At 36.4% G+C, this 18,412-nt stretch overlaps 1 protein-coding gene across 3 annotated transcripts in view; it reads right to left on the bottom strand.

The window, feature by feature from the left end:
- Positions 1–18,412, bottom strand: part of ADCY1 (adenylate cyclase 1) — a 162,882-nt gene that overhangs the window by 40,578 nt on the left and 103,892 nt on the right. For all 3 annotated transcript variants that reach the window (XR_012580535.1, XM_026793409.2, XM_005487018.4), the window contains 4 exons: positions 18,216–18,374; positions 16,617–16,758; positions 4,467–4,622; positions 860–1,054 (listed from right to left, as the gene is read on the bottom strand). Coding sequence is in view for 2 of the 3 variants with exons in the window: in XM_026793409.2 (XP_026649210.1) it covers positions 860–1,054; positions 4,467–4,622; positions 16,617–16,758; positions 18,216–18,374 (652 nt within the window). In the remaining variant the exon portion in view is untranslated. The remainder of the gene's footprint in view (positions 1–859; positions 1,055–4,466; positions 4,623–16,616; positions 16,759–18,215; positions 18,375–18,412) is intronic.

The following is an 18,412-nucleotide window of genomic DNA, read 5'->3' as shown; positions in this document are numbered from 1 at the left end:
TATAATATTGCAACCTTGTCCAGAGATTTAATGTTTGGGGTTTTTTTGTTGTTGTTGTTGTTTTTTTTTTTTTTAATATTTTCTAGAATTTCTGGATCAATACTTACCAGGTTACCTATACATCTTCTTGTGAATAACACTTCTCCAAAGCAGATGAGTGAGTAGGCAGACACATTGCAATGAGACAGCATTAAACAAGTGACTCAGACAGTTTGGAGAAGGAAAAGAAGGACCAAAACACAGGATACATAACATTGTGTAGGATCCTGACAAGTAGGACAATACCTATTGTGGCAATGATGCCCTGAACAGGGAATAATGAGCACTGACTCCACGATTGCACAAGGCTGATCAATTGCTTTATTAAGCTATATTATATTATACTATACTCTTATAAACTTGTAACCCTTACAGACTGTCCAATACAGCTTATCCTAATTAGTCAATCAATCCAAACACAGTGTCCAATTAAGACATCACCCTTTGGTAAACAATCTCCATAACACATTCCACATGTGCACAACAGGTGCAGCAAATGGAGATAAGAACTGTTTCTCATTCTCTTCTCTGAACTTTCTCACAGCTTTTCACAGCTTCCCAGGAAAATCCTGGGTGAGAATTATGTCTCTCTGTTTAGAGGATACCTGATTACCACAAATACCAATCTTTCTTTTTATCCCCTTCAAGTGTTTCCATAGAAGGTAGAAATAATGTCACCCTCTTAACTGAGAAATAGTCCAGTGGAGTATTTGAAGATAGTGCGTAGAATTTAAACATTGCATGAAACCCAAACAAAAACCCCAGTGCTAATTGGCTTATGGTCAGTGAAATCAGTAAAAATAATTTTAAACTCCCTTACTTTATTTTCACGTTCAATTTGCTTATACTTCAGGGTAATGAAGTTCAAGTCAGCCATCTCAGACTCAGTTTGCCGGGCCTCTATCAAGCGACTGATGTATCTGTTCACTCGAGTTCCTGGAGTGCTGTATACAATATTGTTAGAAAAAGAGGAGCGATTCCTGAGTTTTTCAGAGGCTGTTCTTAATGCTCTCCTCTGTAATATGGATGAAGAAAGAAGCACAGATTTTATTAGCACTGAGATTATGCATTGCTGTTCATATTACTTCAAGCTCACAGAGAGGATGGGGAATTCATTAAGCAAGCAACTACAAAAGACAGAGTTCTTATCTCTGTGTGCATGTCACCTTTTAAAAATTCCTTACCTGAAATCCTGATGTCATTCAAAGCAAAGAGAAAACTCCCACTTCATTCCAAGATTTTAATCCGGAAATTCTTTTCACATATGGCCCTGACACTCCTCTGCCACTGAGGGAATAATCAGTTTGTACCCAGTACAGTTATTTTACCTTGCAAAATGGTTTTATATTGGTTTGTTTTCTTGACAGAAGACATGGAGCTCTGGACATCTTGAAGACAAAATAACCAGGCTCTTCATTACATAAGAAAAGTCCTACTGTCTAGGTAACAATACATGTTTCAAAAAGATATTTACCCTAAAGTCTTGGACAATAACCACGTGTGACTACAGAGGGTCTGAAATCTTAAGTGTTATCTTTAACTCACCCAATTGGCTCTCTTGTTAAGACCTCTTGAGTATGCCTCAAGGGACTTGCAGATCCAGATGGAGCCATCCAACAAATTATCAGAACTAAACTAACTGCCTAACTGGCTCCTCCAAGGCTGAGATAGCACAACTATAAGATAATTATTCATAGTCCTTTCCAGTGGAAAAGATTCATCACAGAGCATATCTGAAGGGATTTTAAACAAGCTGTCTCACTTTTCACAGAGAGCACTGAGGAGACAGTGAGCAGTATCTCAGCCACACTGGTGGCAGCCTCCAGTTGAGGGCACTAATTTAAATCTTTATGGCTAGATCTGTTCTGTGACTGGACAGGGGTCAAGCCGACTTCCCAGAGCAGTTTTGACAACAAAGCTCAGGCAAGTTATACTATTTCTGTAAAATTAAAGGAATATTTTTTTTATCTAGCATCTGGAGAGTTCAAGACAGTTCAAAAGATTATGAAATAACAAGTCTACGCAGGATATAAGTAGAGTATGTCAGATAGATGTAAAAGAAGAAAACAAAATTTCTCTCTTCAGAATACTCAATCCTAAATACCCACTCTAGAGGCTATACAACAACATATCCTTTTAATCCAGACGGTTAAAATGATGGTGATCACTATCTAAGTAATCTTGCAGGAATAGCAGTTTCCTTTTGAATTTCATAAGAAATTCTTAGGAGTTCCTCATCAGTGAACAAATTGTGAACTCTTGCAGTTCATTACCTTACAAAGCTTGTTATTATTATTATATTATATCTAAATCCTTATAAATAGTGAGAAGGGTTATCTGCTGACTGATATCTTAGTTTTCTGTTTGTGAAGAAAAATGGACCCCAGCAAAGATAAATTAACTTTTCAAGTCTTGCTTTGCTGGCTTTATATGGAGAGAGGAGGCTACACCAGCAGTAAACAATTAAAAGGTTACATTTTTCTTCAAGCTTTGAGATCCCATTACCTGGTATATTGTCTTTTGGTGTAAGAGCTAATAGTTTCAACATGAAAACAATTCTTAAGGACATACATTGATTAGAGAGCTTAAATTGCCAGCCAAACAACTATTTTCAGTTTCTAAACTGAGAGAATTTTTTTTTTCCTGAAGAAACATTTCTATCAGTAATTTGTAAGGAAATTGAGTGCTTTTAGGAAAATAAAAATAAGGAATTTCTGTGTCAGAAATATACAATTTTGCTCTCAATAAACTATAATTAGTTAGCATATGTATTGCATTAGTTGCAGCAGAAATACATCTTCAAGGATTTTTTACAATTCAAATTTAAGCCTATAGTATAACAACAGGGGGGAGGAAAACAGTATTTAAATAAATGTTTGTTTGCATCAAAACCTGAAATGAGGGTAGATGAATATGAGTGTTATTCTGATATATGCAATAAATTGTATTATTTATGCCATTTTGAAACAGGGTTAAAGTTTCTATTTTTAATCGAAAAAGCTGTTTCTTACATATAATTATTTCCTCTCGGTCTCCTATTTTTATCTCTATTATTATTTTGCCACAGTAGACTTCCTTCATGTCCTATATATGATCAAGATCCAGTATTTATGTTTCTCAGAAATGCACTGGATTCAAAGCCTTTAAAAACCCCACGTGGTTTACTTTATTTACTTGATTTGAGTACTGAAAACTCTAAAGAAACCCTAAATTGTAACACAGTGCATTTATATTTGTATAATATAATACAAATCCATTATGCATTACATAAAAGTTACAAAAGCCCAGAACGGCAGTTTCTGTTACGGATAGCATTGTAGAACTTCACTGCCAGTGTTCTGGCATGAAAAAAATTCCTACAGATCACTAATAAATCCACATGGATGTTTTCTGTGTATATTACAATATTTATACATACATGCACACAAGACACAATGCAAAGTATTGCATATCTTTCAAAGAATGTGTGGGTTATTTTTTAAAATACTTAAAGATACACTAAATCTCAATTGGAAGGCCTTGTACATGGCCAATTTAAAAATCAAATCCGGAGTTTCTGAAAGTCTTCACAGAAACTGTTTTTAAAAGGAACTAATTGACTTTTTCCCCCTTTTTCAGCAGAGGAAACACAAGCACGTATAAAACTCAAAATATGAAAGTTTGAATACTTTCTGAAAGTAAGATTTAGACTGAGTCTTTAATAAGTGAAAAGAAAAGAAAAAAAAAAAAAAGTGAAGCAATCAGTCAAATTGAATTACTGATTCCAGTGCTCGAATGCTGCCACTCAGTGGTGGAGTGACCAGTGTAATGTTACCACCTGCTGTCAAAGAAAATGGAATGAGCAACTCTCATTGTGTTTATCCATAAAGTTACAGGTAGATCCATATACAGAAAAGAAGCAAACCAGGCTACTAGTAGGTAAAGAGTTTTGATTTTTGGAATTACCAGGTATCCAAGAAAGCAGAATTTATATTTGTATTAGGGTCTTTTATATTTAGGATTTGTATTATGGACAAAGAGGGGTTTTGGCTAATCAGTTGCCTTTCCTATTTCAGAGAACCATCTAGGGAAAAAAATTATTCTGTTGGTTTGGAAATTCAGGCTGGGATGGACAAAAGATGCAAAAGAATATATGTTTAAAAGAATGGAAACAGCCTCAGAAATTCCAGTTCCTGTGAAAAAAGCCCTTAACAGAAGCCGCAAGGACATCTATGTTGGCTTTTCCAAGAGCAGCTCCAAATTTGAGGGCTTTTATAATTAAATTTGGTTTTTATTTACTGTGGGAATTAGATTTTTATAGCTCCAGCTGGAACACCATAAGCGTTTTTATCAGTTCGTAACATCATCCCCTATGTTCTCAAAGATGGTCTGCTTGATGCAGCCCTGGAATTGATGCCCAAAGACTGCACTTGGCCCACATGGACTACCTTATCATCATCCTCACACGTCATGACGTTGGAGAAAGGAATCTCCGCTTTGAACATCTTGCGACAGTGCATGAGCTGAACAAGCAGATAGCAGACCGTCTTGAACTTCATTCTTTTGGCAGGCTTAATGTCTGAGAGAATCAGTCCAGGAAATATCTGTTGGTCAGAAAAATAATATTTATAACCAAGATATTGCATTCCCATGCAGACATACACACTTGCAGGCATTTGCGCCCCACCATGGCCAGAAAATAATACTCTAGTCAAGAAGCAATTCTTTTTGATAAACATCTCACATTTGCAAATGAAAATTACTTCATCTTTATTCAACGTGAGATGTAAAGAATCTATCAAACAGGCTTTATGTAAACTCATTCTTATCATTTTGGGAACTGATCTTTTCTTAAAAATGTGAACTATAAAAAAGTGGATTAATGACAGACTCATAAAAAAGGCAATATTTATATTTCTTTAATATTAAAATAAATTTTTGAAAATACACGGAAAATAAGGAGGCAATTAGCATTCTTATTAAATGATGTTAAAAAATATCATTTCCATCTTCTTTGTTCCTTATTTTGTTACTTCAGCCATAGGAAGTTCATTAAAATCTGAAGAGAGTAACTTTTGCTTTAAAGATATATATACATATATATGCACCTTAAAAGATGTGTTTGAGGCATTGAGATTATAACTCACATTTTATTTCTACAAAGGAAGAAGTGTTATACTGCACAGAAATACTCTCAGAGGTTTAAGTATAATCTATTCCTTTTACCACAAAGCTCTTTGTTCAGCAAGGACATACATTTCCTTGGTTAACTCTTAAGCATGTATTTAACGACTGCTGACTTTAGTAAAGCCCTAGCACATACTCAGATGCTTTCTCAGATGAGGATATTGTATCCTCAATATTTATACCGGATTTATTCATCCTTCTGGCATGTGGAAAGTGTTAATGAGAAACATGGCAGGACACCATGCCTCCTCAGTATGGGAATTCAAGCTTGCAAAATTAATTTCTTCTGGATCAACAAAATAAAGAAGCACAGAGGAAATGGTCCTTAGTTTTCCTAGGTATAAAAGACAGAAAAAATCACTTCCAAAAACTTTACTCAAATGCTAATAAAGTCCACAAATGAAAATGAGAATTTGCTGTGCAATATTCACAATACTATGATTTACTAGAGAAGTTTCTTCAATGATCAAAGAATGAAGAAAAACCTGAAAGCATTTGTTTAATGCATGTTTTCTTGGAAAACTAAATTTAGATGGGCAGGGCAAATGACATTGATTATATTCTGAATGGCATCTCGAATATTGGCTTGTTGTTATGTTTAACACATACAGCCATGCACTTGCATTTTCTGGAATCGAGGTTGTACATTACTGAACTTTCAATACCTTGTTTAGTCAGTTACACACGGCTATGAAACACAATAACGACCAGAATGTTGCACTTGTTATTTTTCTCCTAGCAGCCATGTTCTCAACATGTGAGGGGCTTCAAATGTGCAAAGGTGCCTAGGTGCTTTATTGTATACTGGAAGACTGGCTGAAGCTAGTTAGCATTACTGCACTGTGTTCACTGCACAGTCAGCAGCCGAAATCTGAAAGGACATTTGTGTATCTAGTGTAGAGTCACTTGTGTAAGGGTAGTTTAACAATAGCCTGCGTGAAGAGATTCCCAATATGAACCATTTCTTTCAAGGGCTTTCTGGCAGAAGACATACTGCCAAATTGCCTAGAAGATACTGTACAAGGATATTCACATACTAATCATCCTTAAGGTATTCCTAAGGACACCAAGAAGATAGTTGTTAGGCTTGAGTATGGCAGATACGATCAATTTTTGAGCTACAATTCCCAAACGCTAAAACATACTTTTTGGAGAAGTATTCCACTTGTAATTCTTCCTAATATAGCCATAATTCCCCTAGGAATATGGGGAGTCTCTATCAAGTCTCTCTATCAGCACTTTGATACAAAAAAAATGAGCAACTTTCTTGCAACTCCCTCCAGTTTTGCATTTAATTTTATTTTCAGAAATTTACATGTAGATGATATCTCAAGAAATCATTAGCTTATTGCTCATACCTTTCACAGTGGACATTGCATTACATCAACAATTTTGATGATTTTAAATAAATTCAGAGACCCACAAAAACTTCCTGAGAGCCTTCATTGTGGAAATGCCACAGTGTAGATGCAAGAGTGGCAAAGAATAGGTAGAGAATCTTAGTAGCAAAAGATCCAAGAAGGCATGATTGTAAAAGGTGATCATATGTGCATGACTATATCCTCCTACAAGGATTTGAGTTCCTATGAATAGAGAAGAATTTAGACTTTCCTCCATGCAACTTTCTTACAATAGATGTGTTTCTGAGAACAACCTCCAACGTGAAAACTTGGAATGGACTCTGAACTGTGGCCCTGCCACCAACATAACTTTTCTCCAACCACATGTTTTTATTCAGTTTCTTGACTTTATCTTCAAATCAGTATGTAGAACAGTTTTAGCTCATACCATCAACTGCTTTCTTTTAGCTTAGAAATCTTACAAGCAGATAATACATCAACAGTATGCACCCTTTGTGTGTTGGAAATACAGTGAATTTTTCTCACTGTTTCAGAGTTGAATAGAAATTTCAGCTCAGGTCTCTGAAAAAAAAGGAGTGTGAGATCCCACATCAAAGAAAAACAAGGACAAACTGGAGTGAGTTTAGCAAAGGTTCACCAAAATAATTAGGGTTTTCAAGTGTATGACATACAAGAAGAACCTGAGGGAATTTAGCTCATTTATCTAGAAGAAGAGAAGGCTAAGGAGGGATCTACTTGCTGTCTTTAACCACTTAAGTAGTAACTGCAGAGAAGACAGAACCAGAATAATCCTGAATACTACTCAGAAAAAAGAACAAGATGCAAAGGATAGAGTCTATAGCAAGGGAAATACTGATTTGATACAAAGAAGTTTACCTGTGAGGATGATCATGCCTCAAGAGGCTGCCAGTCAGGGAAACACACAGCACTTAATCAAAGGTGGATCTGACTGCAAAGCCACCCCTGCTTTGAGCAAGGAGGATGACCACTTGACCTCCAAAGGCCCCATCCAAATTCAGCTGGTGTGCAATGCTATGGATATTTGTGAACACACGTACTGTGTAGCTACTGTACTTCATGGCTGGCCAAGAGCACGGCCACTCAAAGGACACTGCATACACACAAGTTGGACACACTGACAGCTCTCAGCAGATCCATATAATTTTATTTATAATTTTGGTTGATTGGTTGAGGTGTTTTTTAGTTGGTTTGTTTTCAGTTTTTTTAATCTAGTCGTTTCAGGACATGTAGATTCTGCACTGGGACTGAGGATTTTTCATCCCACTACTATATACACAATATCTAAAATTAAAAGGAATTCTCTCTCATCTTCGTCTCATATCCCTTTTTTATTCTTCCTTTTACAGCAGAACAACACTTTTGACACAGTCAACTCAGTGAAATATTTAAGTAATCTCAACTTCTGCTCTAAGTCTATGATAAAATCAGGAAATGCAAAACAGTCTGTTAAAACAGACTTAAAAAATCCCCTCCAAATGAATAAACCCAAGCCCAGCGTCTTTCCCTCTGCTTTTCCCCTGATCTTGCTCCAGGCCAGCATTACCGGAAAGGCTGGACTGCAGCATTCCCATTTTGCTCATAGCTCATTTTGTCAATGCATTTTACTTTTTCATGTTTTTTTGATCCTTGGGATCATCTCTAATTCTGTTCACTGTTCATTTAGCTCATCATTTCAGAAAAGGTTGGTTGTTTGCTGCAACACAGCTGACAAATATGGTTAAGAGCTGGACTTTCTAGCAGAGCACTCTGAAAGAGGCCAGGACTATATACAGCTTTGTGAATGCAGAAAACAAACAAGCACTGATTCAAATCCTGGTGAAAAAACCCCAGTGTTTGAATGTCATGTAATAGTCTGATAAGTACTTAACTGGTGCTCATCTGAGATTCTCAGAAATGTCAGCAGACTGTTATTTCCCTGACTATATTGAACCTCAGTGCATAAATTGGCAAGGAAAAGAAGATACTTATGTAATTCAAAACACATTTACAGAAACCATAAATGCTGTAGCACTGTGTCTGTATGTGTTTTCTATCTTCAGGCAGGCAGGACCATGTCTCTTGGTGGTTATATTTGTTCCATGATTATCTTCAAGACATTTTGTCCTAAGATAGATGAGCACATTTTTTTTGGTTTTTTTTTTTCAATCTTCTGATAGTGAAAATCATCAGATATTTTTTCTACTGCCCTTATGATATATTTTACTTATCACACCTCAGTTATCCAATAAGAAAGTGTATTAGGAATTTTACCAGAAAATATAGCTTCTGTAAGATTAAATTTTAAAATTCAGAATAGTGTAACCACTTTCTTGACACAGATGTAGAAAGATTTTAGCAGTTGTAAAGGCAAAACCAATTTGTCTAGGAGATCAGAAACAGAGAAGTATCTTCTACCAGTGCCCTACATCTTTCCTTGTAAAATTCCACATTTATGGAGGAAGAAAAAGAGAGACTGATACTGGAGCGCATAACTAATTCTATCAATGACAGCCCAAATTGAAGGTTTGCACACTGATGATGATGCACCAGCAGCCTCAGAGCTACAGCAGGAGCAGTCCTGAGGATGTAGAGCAAAATACTTTGCAATACAGACATTTTCTTCTGTTTGTGTTTGCTGGGTAGTAACACAAGCAATTTATTTCCAGTGTTTTGATTTGTTTATTACAACAACTTGAGCAATGCAAAGTCTCAGGCACAGAACAGCCCCTCTCCAAATACAAGCTAGAGTTTCCATTAAATGGCTATGTGCCTGTTAAATTGACTCTGCTAAGGTATATCTAGGGTGTTAAAATCTGAAACACTCAAATTATGCATTCAGATCTCTAGTTAAATTCCTTGGAAGAAGCTGTAACCCACTGAGCAGAAAGAACACCCCTGGACTCTCACAGTCATGGTGGCAGCGGCAGCTACGGGTAGCTGTCAGTTTGAAAGAAGAAATCTTTAGTTTGTGCCCAGATATGGACTCAGATGCCTGACGGGCAGCATTTCAAATTAGAAGAATTTTGTCAAATACATTTTTGCTTGCAATGTGCTAATAAAGGAAAGAGTTTTTATGAGTAGTGGGTAAAGTTTTTATATCCCCTGCATTAAATGGGAAGATCTCTTTTTCTGTCACTACTTAGAGTTTAAGAGTCAGAGCTCTAGCACTCCATAAGGGCTGGTAAGCATACAGTCACTTAAGTAAAAATATAATCAAAATCTATTTGTCCAAAAAATGAACAACTTAGAACTATAAAAAATTCCTTGAAAAAAAGTAAACAGAATATTTTTAGAAGAGTCAGATGCCAAAAAAATCTTAGGGATCTGTTAGGCATACAGCTGGATTTACTGGGACATAAGCGCTCTGTGGAAAAAACCAAATTTTACAAGATTGGAGAAAGAACACAATATGAGAACTGAGTAGTATGTTCCCTCAGACTTAACCAGAATGATTAAATCAAATTAATTTTGCAGAGAAAGAAATTTCCCACAAATACATATGGAACTTCATTTTGAATGGAAGTAATAAATTAAAAAAAATTAGGTGCAGCAATTTTAGACCTATCGTATCACTCAATTACTTCCTTCTGTAGCCTTCTTTTTCTTCTTTTAATCAAGTCAGACAAAATCCAATACATTTCTATTAAAAACTCCTAGTAATACACGGATTACAGGCATAAAATTCTTTCACTGTTAAAAGCCCAATTAGAATATTATTAAGACATGATAGAAAGCATCGCAAAACCTGTGAAACATTCCAGTTGCTAACAGTAAATTAACAATAAAGTCAAAAGACAAGCACAGGCAGTTACTATGCACTTCATCTATACAAAGCAAAAATATCATCATGAATCTATGTTGTTTTCTGACTGCTATATTGCATAATATTCATTCCATGCTGGGGGGAAAAGAATTGAATCAGCCACAGGAAAGACATAAGCAGACAAAACCTGTTGGCTGGTGATGGAGAAATATAGAGCCTAGTTATTTATTATAATATAGAAGGCAAATAATCTGCTTCATGCAACAAAGCTACATTGATTATCAGTAAAGAAGACTGTACTCCAAGAAAAAAATACTGTCTTTTCAAGAAGACTGATGAAAAATTTGTTTGTTTTCCTGTTACTCTGTGGTGTAAGGACTGCAATGCAGGATGCTTACAGTCTCATGAGTTTATGCTAGATGAAACAACAAAATATTAAAGTGATATGACAGCCTTTGCCACTTTTCTTGCAGCTGTGGCATGCAAGTTAGAACAAATACAGAAGGGGTGATTGGGCATTGGAATGGGCTGCCCAGAGTAGTAGTGGAGTCACAAGCTGTCAAGGTGTTTAAGAAAGGACTGGATGTGGCACTCAGTGCTGTGGTCTAGTAGGGATAATGGTGCTTGGCCATAGCTTGGACTTGATGATCTCAAAGGTCTTTTCCAGCCTAGTTGATTCTGTGTGGTTCTGTGTGAATCTCAATTTTCTGAATTTCTCCCTGTTTTGTCGTGAGTCAGAGAAATTGTGATCAACCTTTTGAGCTTTAAATCCATCTGCAGTTGACAATAAATTATGCCACAGGTGTGTATTGTAGATAATTTCTCCAGAGAATTCTGACATTTCAAGAGTTTTTACATTTTAAATAGAATTTTCCAAAGGATGCTGTTAATCTGCATTTACTTATTTATTCATCAATCTTTCAGCTAATTTTCCCTGAAATTCAAAAGACTGAAAATAGTAATTTCCTCTTTCTGAAACATTGCTTTAATTACCCTTTTTAAATATACTACTGTTTTGGTTTGGTTTTTTTGTTTTGGTTTTTTTTTTTTTTTTTTGCTATGATTAGTTTTTAGGCAAAAAAACCCCTGGTTTTAGCCATCTGAATTGGAATGTTTAGGGCATGATTCAACACAGCAAACCAGACAGGACACAAAGCACCATGCCTCTAACCACCATCCACTTCCCTCTGGCTGGATAACTAAATAAGGATTCAGAAAAAAAAAAGTGGTTTTCACCTGGATTGTCAGAGTGGGCATAGTATTGCTCAGAGACTTCAGATAAGAAAGCAGGGCTATCCAAGCCACAGAAAGAATTTACTGAGACTGCTTGGCCTGGCATTGTATGTACATATTAAGGCAGGAAAAAGTGTCAATCTCTTCAGAGAAAAATCTAGTTTCTGAACGGCAAACAGATATAGTACTCACTTTCATTCATTTTTCATGACTGTCCATCTTTCCATGCTATTCAAATAGTAGGTCCAGATAGCATGTGATTTACACTGCCACAAACAGAAGACAACTAATATATTTGAATACTCCACTGTGAATAACTCACTAGTGCATTAAAAGAAATTTTGCAGATGGTGCTTTGCAATCTATTCGAAGGCAATTATTGATTATGTTTGAGGTAGACTGTAAAATCCAAGAGACACTTATGAAGACAAAGGAATAATTTGTAAATTGTATCAAGAATACTTCCCCATGATTTTTGCACTCAATGACCTCCATTCCTGGACATAGCTTTATTGCTGCTCATGGCACAATATGGGGAGGCAGCTGGGCAGTGGAGCAGAGAGTACTATGGAGATGGTGGATTGTGTGGACATCTTGGCCCTTGTAGGCCAGAAACCACGGAAACATCAAATAGAAATGTAAAGGAGGAAACTAAAAGAAATGTGGTACTTTGTTTTAGGGTAGTCATGTAAGACTGCACCTGTAAGATTGTGGTTAAGCAATATTGCTAAGTAACATTAATAATGTGATTATTGCTTGGCAGTGGAAAATTTTATTCAAAGCTATGAGAATATATAAACCGAGCTTTAGATAGAATAGATGACTTCATGATTTCACAACTTTACAATAAATGACTTCTTGCTTGCACCTAAGTGGAGCCCTGTCTCTCAACTGCTGGATTAGTCAGGTGGGTTACCAAGAAATCATTAATAGAAAAAGTTATTTAACTGGTCTAAACAGTTATAAAGTTCTTGTAAGGGGCTCTGAGATGAAGAGATATGGCCTAGATTTTTTTTTTCTTGAAATAAAATCCATGTAAAGTAATATTTACTATACTTCACAAAGTTAGAATTTTTTGAAACGAAGAGAATAATCATGTTTCACAAGTATGAATCTTGTGAATATTTAATATATTCAATTTTATATATTAAATAGAAATATATATGTTTTTCTATCTGGATCAAATCTCCTTTAAAAGCCCAAGGCATTCGTGTGTATGGTCAGATTTGCGTTTACTTACATAAATCAAAATTTTCAAATTTTCTCTCAAGGCAGTATTTTTGTCTCGTGATTGTAAGTATTAATATCAAGAAGATATAATCAAACTTTACTTAAGAGAAATGTGATGGCTTTTAAAAAGCTAGTAACTTTATCAGGGTATGTATCAGGGAACATGTAAGAAAAAAAGCACTTTTGCGTAAGTTTTTAACTATGAAAATCAGCAAAAAAATTATTTTTAATTAAAAAAATTCTGCCTGCGGAAATCAGATTCATTATATAAGTGTGTTTAGAAGCTGAATGTAATCCAGTCAATTATGCATAAATATTACCTAATAATAACAATAATAATGGAATCATAAAATGGTTTGGGTTGGAAGGAACCTTAACGATCATCTAGTTCCAAACCCCTACTGTAGGCAGGGACACCTTCCACTAGACCAGTTTTTAAAAGCCCCATCCAAACTGTTGTTGAACACTCAGGGTTGGAGCATGCACAGATTCTCTGGGCAAGCTGTTTCCACCATCACAGTAAAGTATTTCTTTCTAACAAGTAACATAACTAACTCTTTTTCAGTTGGAAGCCATTACTCCTTGACCTATCATTACAGCTCCTGCCGAAGAGTCTCTCTCTGGCTTCCCTGTAGGCTCCCTTCAGATACTGGAAATTGCTGTGATGTCTCCACACAACCTTCTCTTCTCCAGGCTGAAGAGCCCCGATTTTCTCTACCTGTCTCTGTGGGGGAGGTGCTCCAGTCTGCTTGTCAACTTTATTGTCCTCCTTTGGACTTGCTCCAACAGTTCCTTGTTGGAGGAAGGAACTTATGATGGGGGTACCAAAACAGAACTGCAGGTGGGGTCTTACAGAGCCAAGTAGAGAGCCAGAATCATCTCCTTTCACTTGCTGGCTACTCTCCTTTTAAGGCAGCTCAAGGCACTCTTGGCTTTCTGGGCTGTGAGCATACACTACCAGCTCATGTTGAGTTTTCATCACTCCCAAGTTCTTATCCTTAGTGTATTCTCAGTCATTCTCACCAACCTGTAGGTGTACCTAAGATTACCCCAAGCCAGCTGTTGCTGCCTTTATTGAGCTTCATGAGGTTCACACAGCCCCACCTCTCAAGCCTGCCCAGGTCCCTCTAGATGGCATCCCTTCCTTCCAGTGTGTTGACTGCTCTACACGGCTTGGTGTCATCAGCAAACTTGCTGGAGGTGCACTTTCCATGTCATTGACAAGGATGATGAACAGTATTGGCCTCAACACTGACCACTGTGGGACACCCTTTTTCACTGGTCTCCAGGTGGACAATAAGCTGTTGACTGCATAGACTAATAGATAATAATAGACTAATACATTCTTTACCAAAATAAAAACTGTAACAAAAAGAAATTTATTCCTGCAGTGGCTGCTTAGTGGTGCCCTCACGCTAAACCAGCAAGCCAATCAGATCACAAAAGTTAGCTAATTCAACGGAAGATTTAAAAGATGGGAATAATTTATAATTTGTTCATATTTAAAATGTAACTGGTACATGAATGAGTCATGTTACACTGTTATTATCATTCTTGGCTAGAGTGATAGGGATGAAAAATTTTCCTGTCAGACCAAACATAGAAGAATATGGGGCATGTGTCTTCTTTGTTAAACAAATAATGTTTAACAAAACTCCAAGTGGTCTTAGTTTTGCTTCAAATTCAACATATTCTTGGTCGTCTGTTGCTCATAACATTGATTTTCATTCCACTTGGTATCATACCTTCCTGAGTCAGCTCATGTTAATGTCAGAGATGATATATAATAAAAACTGCTTTTCAGCTGCCGAGGTTCAAGAGGAAGGAATGCTATATTAAACTAGAGAATACCTACATTCACCAGATAAAACTCTGTCTTGCCTGTGCTTCATGGGTAGCCTTCTATTTTTATGTCTCTAAAGAGGCAGTGAATAAATTGGGCTAGGACTGAACAGCAGGTGTTTATTTAGAAGGCAAATATGCTATTATGTAGCTTGTGGTCAGTGATCAGCATGCAAGTGTACAAAGACTGGGCATAGCTCTGATGGACTGTGACAAGCAGCAAAGTGGCATGCTGATTGACCTGCGAGCCCAGTGAAGAAACCAGTCAACACCAGTAAAATTCATGAAGGGTTTTTCTTGGCTGACATGCCATTGATGCATGCTGGAGAGCTAATGTTAGCCAAGCTGTGGAGCAGCCCCTTCCATTTCCACAGACTCTTCAGTGACACCCATGGGTAAGGTGGCATCTGGGTTTGTGTAGCTGATGACAAACCAAGCAGTCCTTTCTCACCAATCACCAGCAGTTTCTCAGCGATCTTCCAAAGACAAAGAAATGTGTGCTCTCACAGCAGTAGACTCTCACTCTTGCACATTAAACATGTATTGACCTGGCTTCCTTCCATATGTGATTGTCAAGCTTCTGTTCCTCAATCACTGTTTTTTGTAGCAGAATTGACACAACACAGCTTTTCTATGTAAAAGTCACACTAATTCCCTTTTGTGTCTCCTTGTCTTTTGGCACCAATAAATGGAACAATTTCCTGAATTTCTACTGTTTATTTCCTTAATATGAAATGAAACCTGATAAATTATAACATAAAAATGAAATTATACATAATGCTGAAGGAGTGAAAACAAAAGAAAACCAAGACAATCTAGCAGCAATAATACCTTGAATAAACTCTTCCTTTCATTTTCTTCCTTATTTGGATTGATTAATTTAGGAAATACTGATTTCCTAAAAAATGCTAGTACTGATTTCAAGAAAGCCACCAAAAAGCAATCTCACTGACTGCCAAAACAGAATTTAACCCACAGTTGGTTTTCCAACTGTTTTCTTTCATATTATCTAAAACTGAATTTAATCATATATACCAGAGGAACAAAATGTGAAATTGCATGATTTTCATAGTGCATGAGAAAACTCCATCTCTCTAATAAGAAGATGCTTCAGAGGAAGTACATAAAATCACTCTTGCAGCAGCCTTTCCAGAATAAAACAATGGGATTTTCAATCCCAGAATCAAATGACCCTGGTAACTGGACTCCCAACATTTTCATGAAAACTCAGACAGTCATCAAATTAAGGCCAAAAAACTGATCGGAGATATGAAATTCAAGATGACCTGTTTCTTTGCGGTTATGTTTTTCTCAGACACTTGATGGTTAAAACCCTCAAATATGGAGTTTTGACAGCTTAAAACCTGGTGTGTATAAAGACATCACTTTAAAACCTGACCAATACTTTCAGAATTGGGTAAAATAATTTTCCCCTTTGTACCCTTGAAGGTTAAAATCACTGAATTAAACTTATTTGCACAGAGTTTCAGAAGATAAGGGTGCAAAAATCTGTATCCCAAATTCTCTGGCTGACATAAAAGGCAATAAAATTTCTCTTGGCCTGTTATCATGTTATGATAGATTACTTCAAAGATAAGCCTTGTGATGTAGAAAAGGTTTACAAAATTGAAAATGTTTAAACAACAGTTATGGACTTTCAAGACTCCTACTGCAGTCATAAGAAACATTTTTCAGTAGAACAAAAGACTGCGCTCAGTAACCAGTTGAAGAGGAAAGGTGTGACTTGTAGTCACACCTGTGGGAAAACCACTGTCATCACCTCACCACATGCTGAAATTCAAAATGTTACCATTTTGAGTAAAGCGCAACTGCTGGGCCTTCAAGAGTTCAACTGCTGGGCCTTGAAGAACTTTCAGGAATAAAAAACAAACAACAAAACATTGTCTCTAGCACTGTCTCTGCCTTCAGAATAGCACAGAACAGTTTTTAAATTATGAAAACATATCACTGAATAAGCATACCTTCCTACGATGGGATGGCACAATAAAATATGTTTCAATATTATGCTTCTTCAAGAAACTATTCCTTTCATGACCGTATCCTGGTTCTACCTCGTAGTCCCCATTTAGGCACTCTAAGGTGGTCTTTGTAATGTGAACTTTCCTGGAGAGAAAATTAGACGTTATTGTTTAAAGCAAAGATTATGAGCTTCTTGCTACCAAAATACACTCCTGTACAGAAGTTCATAGAGAGATCAACAGGTCAATTTACATGCAAGACATAGGTTTGATGAAAAAAAAAAGAGTTATGTTTTGTACTTTTAGCCAAATTGAGCATAGAAAAAAATTCTATTACATGCATTTTCTAAACTTAGGCAAAGTGAACAGAAAGATAACTGTTGCCTATCCAAACACCTGCAGATTTGCTGTTTTGTAGAGTGTCTGCACATGATCTTCTACATTGTGTGGCTTTCTTAAGTTTTTACCTCAATGGCAGCTTGGAAAAACATCCTGCTGTTTGAAACTTGTGACATCAGGATCCAAACCTCTCTTGTGTATAAAGCAGAAACTTCTTTTTCTGTTTCACTTCACATCCCTGACTCACATTATTCACCCACTCTGTTTCAGAGGCATCTTTCTGACTCACATTGTTTTGGCAATACACCAATCTTTAATATTATTTTTGGGTTTTCTTATCCTGATAAAGTTTTCACATTTTCTCCTGAAAGACCCCATATATTTGAAATGTCTTCAGAAAAGGTATCTGAAAAAATTTTACTGCTTTCCTCTATAAACATGTGTTCAGATTTTTTTCCACTGGGTAACTTTAAGATAATGTATAAAATACACTGCCAAAATTATCTAAAGTAGATGTATGTAATAAATTAATATTTATCATTATCACTAAAAAAATCAATTGGTTCCTTTGTCCTTCTGTGTAGCAAGCAGGATCTCACAAAAATCAAAAACAGTATGGCAGGTCCTAGTCCAAATGTGAGCTACACACAGAACACCCATGCACCTTTGCAAATGTTCAACGTGTGTATTTAAATTGTGTCCAAGGCTGTGCAATGAGTACTTCAAGTTCCAGGACATGCCCCATGGGTTGGCTGCAGGTTTATGTGCTACTGTATAATTTGCAAATGTCATCAATATCTGAGTTCATAAACTGTTATGTCTTTTCTTTACCATACAACTAGTGTTGGAAATCTGGCCATGTAAAAGGAGCAAGGCATCCCCCTCCCCTCTCAAAGTATAGAGGCGTGTAAGGGTAAAAAATTCCTGGAATGGCTACAGGGTTTACTTTTGTACCATGAAATGATCAAAGTCTAGCATTCTTACATTTGTAATATTTTCTCATTCCTACTTTTTAGATTCAACAACTTCTAAAAACAATTTTGTTTTAAAATGTTTTACTTCTAATATAACATATTACGTATACAAATATCAAGATAATTTGGAAAATTACACAGGATAAATCACATAATACATTGATTGCTCCTGCCAAATACAATCCTTTTCCTCAACAGTAATTACCCTGCAGATGCCTTAAAAAATGGAAGAAATTCTTCACCTGTAGAGTTTTCTATTTTTTTCCTACGATTTTTTTTTCAGACTTACCCAGGCAATCCTCCAGCTTCCATTACATTAGCTAATGTCACATCATTTGACCAGACATCATATTGCCATTTTCGGAGACCCAGGACCCCACAAAGCACCCTGCCTGTATGCAATCCAACTCTCATGTTGAGATCAACCTCTGTGGCTTCTGCAACAGATCTGCAATGGACAGCATCAGAATTAATATTTAGATGATG

This window comes from Zonotrichia albicollis, chromosome 1 (genome assembly GCF_047830755.1).
Source record: "Zonotrichia albicollis isolate bZonAlb1 chromosome 1, bZonAlb1.hap1, whole genome shotgun sequence".
NCBI lineage: Eukaryota > Metazoa > Chordata > Aves > Passeriformes > Passerellidae > Zonotrichia > Zonotrichia albicollis.
This window is presented reverse-complemented; position numbering and strand designations above follow the sequence as displayed.